The sequence below is a fragment of the Salvelinus fontinalis genome, chromosome 39 (assembly GCF_029448725.1).
Source record: "Salvelinus fontinalis isolate EN_2023a chromosome 39, ASM2944872v1, whole genome shotgun sequence".
Taxonomy (NCBI): Eukaryota; Metazoa; Chordata; class Actinopteri; order Salmoniformes; family Salmonidae; genus Salvelinus; species Salvelinus fontinalis.
In genome coordinates, this window is record NC_074703.1 from 23,372,333 (window position 1) to 23,381,810 (window position 9,478).

A 9,478-nucleotide genomic window follows, 5' to 3' on the forward strand; every position below is an offset into this window, starting at 1 on the left:
TTATATAACGCTTTTCCCAGATGCTCGAAACGCTTTACGTTATGTTAAGTTATCAGATGGAGGTGGAGGGAGAGAAGGAAGCTAGATTTAAATTCACGACCTCGGGGAATTGAGACGAAAGCTTTAGCGCTACTGGAGCCACAGTATTGTACATTATATAATAATAATAATAATATATACAAATTGACGGACGCTTTTATCCGAAGCGACTTGCAGGAGTCATCCGTGCATTTTCATATGGGTAGCACGAGTCTTGTACATTTTTTTTCGGCCTCCAACTTTTCATTATTTTTCTTTGATATTAAATCAGACACAATCAAAAGCAAACATATTTTTATTGTTTCTAGCCTCATCCACAGCAAACAGTGACCGTGACAACAGCACATTTCCATAGTAATTTGCATGTGCGCTGATAACAAGGAGAACAACAAAACAATCCCCCGTCATCGTCTGGCGTCTCAGTCCTGGAGACTTCATCCTGCCAGGTCTCATTACCTCCGGACCGCCTTGGCCTTGCCTCTGCCCTTGGCACTGTGAAACCACACAGAGTAGACAGACCAGTCAAACACCTCTGCAACTGTTTCTATCTGGCCAGTAGGTGTCGCTATTATAATGATTGTGCTTAGGAACAAAACATGTGGTTATACTAAGAGCTGAAAAAGCTCCACTTTGAGCTAAAAGGAATACTAAAAGTGATTATTATGCTAACGTAAGTGAATACATATGACAAACAAAATATTTAAAATATTGAGGATATGTGTATGGTGGCCATTCAAAGGTTCTACCAGCAACATCTTCAGCATATATATCCTCAACATTTTCTCTGATGATTACAGGACCAGAGAGAGAGAGTAGAGTTTTGAAAGAATGAGTCAGAGATAGATAGACTGATGCATGAAAGTGGGGAGAGGGGCGATGGGAATGGAAACAGAGACAGTTCTGTGAGAGGTGGCATGCGTCACAGGATGAAAGGGAACACAGAACTTTCACAAAACAGGACCGGGGGTTAGTGAAGGACGAGGATGAATGAATGAATGACATGGCGATCGTGTCCTATCTTCAGCCGTCTTACCGTGATGTTCTCTTAGGGTCAAATCCTAGCTTTCATTTTCTCGTAGTTTCCCATTGACATCAACGCATGACTGAGTGAACGTTTTGACTGAATTGGAAGTTAGAATTTCACCCATAATGCACAATTTAAATGTATAATTTATCATAGGCTATCAATCTATCATTCCTAAAGTCTGACATATGAGTTAATTAAAAAGCTATAGCCAGCCAATACCTGTATGTAAAATTCAACTTACCATCAGAAAACAGTGAGACTTCAGATAGTGGACAGGAGTCAACCCAGACATCTTGGACTCTGTCCTTTACTTACAGAATTTTTTCCAGAGGTCATTTTTTGGAGGCATCACAGTACATATTGTATGCGCTGCAATACATACGACTTAACTAAGTTCCTTAACCTACAAAGACTATAATATACTGTCAGTTTTGATGATGACACAATGTTCTGGGGCCAATAGTAGGCTGTTGATTAGGATCACGATCTTCCCAGACTATTGGGGTCTATTCTAGATGAATGGAGAGGGATGGATGGAATGGAAGGAGCCACTCAAAAGACTGGTCAACTTAGGATGCAGCACTACGATCCTAATATTTTCTCCCAGGTTGAATCATATGCGCCCAGCTAGTTCTCTTCAAGCAGGATCATGTGACTTTAAAAGGCCTTGGGGTTATGACCGTGAACAGTGAATGGGTGAGGAGGGACAATGGGTGTATCTCAATAGTCTAAAGTAGCTCCTTCACCTTGTCTCCTTTCCTTCATCGGCACTGATGAAAGAAAAAAAAGCAGGAAAGGTTGCTTTCACATATCCTGTGTCTTCAGATCAATACAGATTAAGGAGAGGAGACGAAGAGAGGAAGCCTCTTTAGACTTTTGAGACACCCCTGAATGTCTTGATAGTACTCCAGCACTGGGCTTTATTTCATGTTTTTTTTTATTTTTATGAGTAGCATTCATTATAATTGCTTGGTTGGTTTGGGCCCCCCAAGCTCTTTTAAATAGAGGAGAAACTGACCAGTGTGGCTCTGGGTACTTACCTCTGGTGGTCCTGGACACGGGCCAGAAGCTGATTGATCTGTGAAGGGACACACAGTGGAGGCTGCCTAAGCACTGAGACAACACACTGACTGACACCTGTAGGGAAACCTGGGATCCTGCAGTTTGGATTCTATCCTTTTGGAGCCACGGCCTGGCTGCACCACCACCTGTCTGAGGAGTGTGCGGTTCACCAGTGGTTCACCTGTGGTCGAAAGCATTCACCTGTGGTACACCACCTGACCTGACCCGGTCGCCCGGTTGAGCTCCCCTGAGCCCCGAGTGTAAAATAAAAAACGCTCACTCTGACAACAACGACTGACAGCAGACTACACAACAATGAGGTTGACGCCCCCACAGCCGATTACTCACAACTTCTGCTGCTCATTGATTCGGGTCTGGAGAACATTCATCTGGAAGCAAGTCAGAGTTTTAGACAGCTACGCCCCTCGTAGGGTGTCCTCTTAGGCAGTAGGATTAACACTACCAGTTTCAGAGTAGGGGGCTTGTTAAGCATGTATATATTTAAACTGCTTTGTATTTCATGAGTGTAAGTTACTCTCAGTGAAATGGACTCCATTTACAGCATGTTAAGGGACAGGCGGCTGGTGGCACCTTCATTGGGGAGGACTGGCACATAGAAATGGCTGAAACGGAATAAATGGAATGGTATCAAACACCTGGTTTCCATGTGTTTGATACCATTAATTTTACATGAACATTTTAGTCATTTAGCACACCCTCTTATCCAGAGAGACGTACACAGTTTGTGCATTCATTTTAAGATAGGTGAGACAACCCTATCACAGTTGTAGTAAATACATTTATTCTCGTTTCACTCCCATTATTTATTATGAACAGTCCTCCCCTCACCAGCCCTCCTGTGGTATGCAGTCATTGGATGACAGAGGAGATGATAAAGAGGTCAGAGGAGATGATATGGAGGTCAGGACACATGAAAAAGACCCAGACCCATTTGAAGTAAAACATCACAATCTTGCAATCATCACTGTACTATGCTGTCATGTCATTGGCACGACCAGTGATCTTGTTTTTACCCTGTGGATCACAATGCACAGTACAGCCACGGGTTTTATCACCCTAGCTTGGACCTGAGTGAGAACCCTTACGTCGTATTTCTGCTTCTTCAGTTTCTCGCTGAGGTCGAACTTCTCCGCCTCCAACTCCATCATCCACTGCCACATCTCATTGGCCTTCTCCCTGCAGGACGACAACCAATGGGAAGCCAGCGTTCAGTCAGCGCATGCGGTTCTACTTTTGGTCTCTCCTTCACAGGAGACTTTCTAAGCAACCATGTGTATTTATGTACAGTAGATAATTTCAACAATGAAATAGAGCTTTCAACATGTGTCCCAAATGACACCCTATTCCCTGAAAAGTGCATAACTTTTGACCAGAGCCCGGGTGCCATTTGAGACTCAGCCAAAGACCCGTCAGTATTTCGGGGTAATTAAACACATCATACTTGAGTTTGTCCTCGTTGAGATGGTCGATGATCAGAGCCTTCCTTCTGTCAGCCAGAATCTTCTTCTTCTTTTCTCTCTCAGTCTGCTTCTTGGCTCCCTTCTTGCCTTCTTGCTGTGGAAGGACATCACCGCAGCACAGCGAGAGGGCACGCAAGTGTCAAGATAACCACGAGGGGGCAGCAACTCTGATGCGAATGTTGTGATCATGAGTGAGAGCGAGTGAGTGCGGAGCTAGCGCTGACCTTCTGTTGGATGCCACCGTACGTGTGAGTCATGGTAGTCAGGGCCTTCTTCTTCTTGGCGTCATCATCGTGCTTCCTGCGCTGTTCATCTTGCTCCCTCCTCTCTTTCTCTTCCTGCGTCGGGGAGTGAGAAACAGAGGGTTAAAGAAGAGGAGAAAACAACTCGGGCCGCAGTTGGCCTTGACATCACAATTGAAACATGACACAATGAGAGACTCACGGCTAGACGGGCCTGCCTCTCTTTCTCTTGCTCAGCGCGAATCCTCTGCTGCTCTGCCCTCTCGGTACGACGCTTCTCCTGCACACACACACACACACACACATAGACACACAGATAAGGTATCCAACTTGATTCATCTGTGTACCTCAAGACTATGTTGGCACACTGAGCCTGGGCTTAAGCTATGGGAGCCAGCCAGAACATCAGGCTTGCAATGTCACTCATTGCACACAGTGTGCAGTTCACCAACACGCCCATGAAGTGTTCCAGCAGTGTGTGTGTTCGAGCTCCAGCCGTGCTACAGTAGAGGACTTACGATCCTGTTGACGAGACTGATGAGCTCATCTTCATCTTTCTTCCTCTGGACAAAGTGAGACTCAATCAGAGAGGTCAGCTCAGCCATGTCCTTCTCTTGACGCTTCCTGTGCAGGTCCTGTAAAACACACACATGCACGCACGCACGCACGCACGCACGCACGCACGCACGCACGCACACACACACAAACACACACACACAGAGTAATTAGTGAATTAGTGAGTGTGGCACTCTTATTGCTATATTCAGATAATCTAGCTGGTAGGATTGCATCACTCACGTCAAAATCGACTTTACCATCTCCCTCTGGTAGCTTTGGAGGGGCAACATTTGGCATAAAACTTCTGAAAAAATTTTGAGATGAGTCCATCAAATACTCTCCATTCAATTACTTTGATTCAGTGACACGGCAAACCACAAGAGAAAGTTGTTGGCCGAAATAGAATCAAATACTTACTTTGGTTTGGCTTTGGAATCTGTAAGTCACAACAGAAAAGGCTATTATATTCTATTATATATTAAATTATAATTAATTCAAAGTAGAAATAAGAAGTGATCAAAATCAATATAAATCTGATTAGTAAAATCAAAATGTTTTGAAATGTCTCTTAACCAAATTTAGAAAAATCCAAAGGTTTGAAAAGTATTTTAAAACATAAATAGCATTGAAAATGTTTCAAAAGACATTTTTCAAAACTTCAAAACAAAATCTACTTGTGCCTTCAGTACGGTCTGTTGTTTTATAGCAAAAATAATCCAATATTATAAGACTGAGACACATGATTTTCTGAAATTCTCTACAAAATACACACAGTGAACTACACCTAGAACAAGTTAAAGAGAACAAGAATAGACCTAGAACTAGTTACATAAAACAAGACTAGACCTAGAATGAGTTACATAGAACAAGACTAGACCTAGAACTAGTTACATAGAACAAGACTAGACCTAGAACTAGTTACATAGAACAAGACTATACCTAGAACTAGTTACATAGAACAAGACTAGACCTAGAACTAGTTACATAGAACAAGACTAGACCTAGAACAATAGTTACAAAGAACTAGGCAACACTCACCTTGAGTCTCTCCACCGGCTGTTGGTGAAAAACATAGAAAGAGAAGGGATGATTACACACAGAGCTTTCAACAGAATATTCACACATTTACAGTACTCTATGGTAACAAATTGGATTATTACGGCAGGATATTTCAGTGATAGGCCTTATCTATTGAAACCTACTGTATGAAAGTGTGTATTATGCAACCAAAACCAATGCATTATCACATAGTGATGGCTCAATATTCTGACAGGCAGCGGAATGGTATGAAACACAAAGTATTAGATACTAAGGAATACAAAAGAACATTCACAGCAGACCGTCACAGTCTATAGTTATAGGTCTACACTTCATGCATTCTGTACAAGACAACAACGTATAACAGGTACCTTCTTCTGCGGGCGTTTCTATGTGAGGGACATGAGAAGAATTCGTTTAGTAGTCGACAGACAGAAATGTGGATCAGTGGAGTGTGAGAATATGACGTTGTAAAAACACATGCTGCAAAGGTCTATTGATATTTAATCAGTACATATGAATCAGTAATGGGGGTTATCAATATGATACGTTTGTTAGCTGGGTATGCTAAAGTGGCCCAAATGGTACCAGTGAAAGGTGTGCTATTTAAGCAATAAGGGTCGAGGGGGTGTGGTATATTGCCAATATACCACAGCTAAGGACTGTTCTGTGCCTGGACACAGCCCTTAGCCGTGGTGTATTGGCAATATTCCACAAACCCCCGAGGTGCCTTATTGCTATTATAAACTGGTTACCAACATAATTAGAGCAGTAAAAATAAAAGTTTTGTCATATCCGTCCGTGGTATACGGTCTGATATACCACGGCTGTTAGCCAATCAGCATTCAGGGCTCGGAACCACCCAGTTTATAATACAGTTTATAACATGCATACATCTGGGATATCAAATGCAGCTCAAACTAAGTGAATTTGAAGCCAAGAAAAGTTTTACCTTCTACTACTGCGGGGGGCGGCTCTGTTATAAAAGCGACTGATTAGCAAAGATAGGAAAACATGAAGCGAATAATAGAATATGAGATGATGTACTGTACATATTTGTAAGATGAAGCCAAGAAAAGCTTTACCTACTACAACAGGGGCACTGTTGCAAGGACACATTAATGAATCAATGAAGCATGAAGCAAATAATTACGAAAATGAATGTGCAAAAATATTTTGTTGCGTCTTTGACAGCACCTGTGGGCCAGATTAGCTGCATGCTGCTGTTGTGCCTAGTTAATATATTATGTTACTATGGCTACAGTATAATCCATGCAGGGGAAAACTTCGTAATGTAGAGGTTAAGAGAACGAGGAGTGGATCAGTTGAGTGTAAAAATATGAGGTCAAGAACAATAATATATATTATAATATATGTAATAATAAAAAATAACTCAGTCAGTGTTGTGAAAATACGTTTATACTGTATGCTACATTAATATTATTCCGATTGCTCATGTGTCTTAGATTACTTCACTGGCATTAATGAATGTGTACTATTAGCACAAATATACATATATACTAGAAACTAAAGACCATGGTAAAGCAAAAATGGCCTTTACCTTCTACTTCTGGTTCTGGCTCTGGCTCTGGTTCTGGTTCTATAGTGAAGATACAACATTAGTATGTGAATAAAGCTTGAAGCAAACAAGACAGACGTTTTACTCTAAACACTTATCTCTGGCAAGACTGACAAGAAAAGTAGAATCATGATGCCGTAGCTAGGGTGCATCCTAACATGCAGCAGTGACAATTAATGTGAAAAGCAAGAAAGCATCACCTGGTTCTACGTCTAGTGTGGTCTCTATGGTAACGGTAGGCAAGGATTAGCAAGTGGATCAACTATTACTATTATTCAATAATAATAATCATGTGCAAAAGCAAGAAGCATATCAAGCAATGACAGCGTTTAGCTACGACTGCAGAGGCAGGTTCTGTGGTAAAGTCATGCCGTTGATTAGTGAATTTGCAATGAGTGAAGCAAATAACTTAAAAACGGGATAGTTCAGCAATTTTACATATTTAGATATACTGCAGATAAATCACTTAACTATACCTTTGATAAAGATGATTACTTTTTTGGTAGCAAGCCGATAATAATAATAATAATAATAATAGCCAAGAAAAGCTTTACCTTCTACAGGTTCTGGGGCAGGTTCTGTTACAGCTAAAGGCATACGATTGTTTAGTGTCAGCCACTGTTATGCTAAGGCAGAGAAAATAAGGCAGAGAGAAATACAGTCTGTGCTCTGATTAGGAAGCAAATATTATTTTGCAGCTCCGTGAGGAGAGATATTATGTATATCCGCTAGACAACTGCTCTCGACTTGATTGACTACAAAACCACCATGCGTGCACATACCAAAACATTTTTCTAAATGTTTCTAAATGTAAAATGTAGTATTTTGTATATTAGTATTAGCATGCAGAATCTCTACATATAAAACATTGAAAATCATGACCTTCCTCTGCAGGAGCAGCCTCTATTGTAAGGACATCAGAAATATGTATGAATAAAGCACATTGTTTTGCTCATCATTAATACAGCCAAAATCATTCATGCAGCACTAACTGTAGGAATACTGTACACCATCTGAAATTAAGGTACCAGTGACTAGAGCCAAAATCTTACAATGCATTTTATGAAACTAGTATGTATGACCTAGGAATATAGAGTATTTCAACCCTGAAGAAAACTGAATCTCTAGCTGTACAATATGCACATCTTGATAATACTATCATTTATAGATCTGTTTCCATGCAGTTCACAGCACATGGGACGCTTTACCTTCCTCTGCTGGGACTTCAACCTCGACTGATGAGTGGACAGAAGATTGATTAGTGGTTCTATGAGTTGCAATGAGTTGGTAGAAGTTGGCCCTAACCACTGACCTAGGGTCAGATATTGTTTAAGAATAATAATGATTGTGGTTTAGAATTGGGGTTGGGTGATCTGATCCTAGATCTGTAGTCAGGGCCACTTCTACGATAAGATCAAGGCAAACTGTTTATTACACCATCAAACTGGTATGAAACTCATTTTCATACATAATGATCAGATTGTTTAAATATGATTCAGTATCAGTATGATTTCCATACAGTACATACACACATTTCATGCAACCTTTGTCAGAACATTGAAAACCATTCTGGAGTGAACAACACTGTCTAGCTATTGGATGGAATATGGAGATGGACGCATGAAAAGGGTATAAGTCTCATACTCATGAATTGGATGTTCATGTAACCACACACCACAAAGACAGAAGGGTACGAAATCAGTATACAAATGACATGCAAATTCCACATGTTTATCTCGACAGACAAACGTAGACATAGCATTTTACATTTCACATTAAAAAGATCTCATTTAACGTATATTTTGATCAGGTACACAAAGCATGCTTTTTTGAAATTCATGGAGACTTTTAGTGTGAACAGTAATGAATGGCCTATGACAGGCTTTGCCAATGACACAAGAAGCACAATAGACTTGCTACAGTATATCTATCTTGCACTCAATCAAACACCGTCTAAGTAACGCACGAAGCCATGCGAAGCTTTTACCTTCCTCTGTGGGGGTTTCTGCGACCGCGCAGACATAGGTGAAGTCAGCTCAGCAATATAGCTAATATAGTCAATCTTAGCATTATACGTGTATTTGAGTGTACAAAACATTAGGAACACCTTCCTAATATTGAGTTGTACCCCCTTTTCCCCTCAGAACAGCCTCAATTTGTCGGGCCTCTACAAGGTGTCGTAAGCGTTCCACAGGGATGCTTTCCACAGTTGTGTCAAGTTGGCTGGATGTCCTTTGGGTGGTGGACCATTTTTGATACACACGGGAAACTGTTGAGCGTGAAAAACACAGCAGCGTTGCAGTTCTTGACATTCTCAAACCGGTGCGCCTGGCAGCTACTACCATACCCCGTATCAAAATCTTTAGTCTTGCCCATTCACCCTGTGAGTTGCACATACACAATCCATCTCTCAATTGTCTCAAGGCTTAAAAATCCTTCTTCAACCTGTCCC

General features: G+C 41.2%; 1 protein-coding gene across 3 annotated transcripts; it reads right to left on the reverse strand.

Annotated features, from left to right (window-relative positions):
- Positions 1–316: 316 nt before the first annotated feature.
- On the reverse strand, positions 317–8,721 carry LOC129838321 (troponin T, cardiac muscle-like). 3 transcript variants are annotated; one of them, XM_055905232.1, is made up of 14 exons: positions 7,581–8,721; positions 7,009–7,047; positions 6,400–6,423; positions 5,819–5,836; positions 5,448–5,465; positions 4,827–4,845; positions 4,650–4,713; positions 4,370–4,486; positions 4,054–4,131; positions 3,834–3,947; positions 3,591–3,703; positions 3,235–3,325; positions 2,107–2,144; positions 317–531 (listed from the first exon to the last, which is right to left on the reverse strand). In XM_055905232.1, the coding sequence occupies exons 1-14, from the start codon at positions 7,621–7,623 to the stop codon at positions 492–494; spliced, it is 816 nt and encodes a 271-aa protein (XP_055761207.1). In that variant the 5' UTR covers positions 7,624–8,721; the 3' UTR covers positions 317–491. The 3 variants fall into 3 exon arrangements, with proteins under 3 accessions (XP_055761207.1, XP_055761208.1, XP_055761209.1); XM_055905233.1 differs by lacking the exon at positions 6,400–6,423 and having other exon boundaries at positions 7,581–8,717; XM_055905234.1 differs by lacking the exons at positions 5,819–5,836; positions 6,400–6,423 and having other exon boundaries at positions 7,581–8,715.
- Between the last annotated feature and the right edge of the window lie 757 nt (positions 8,722–9,478).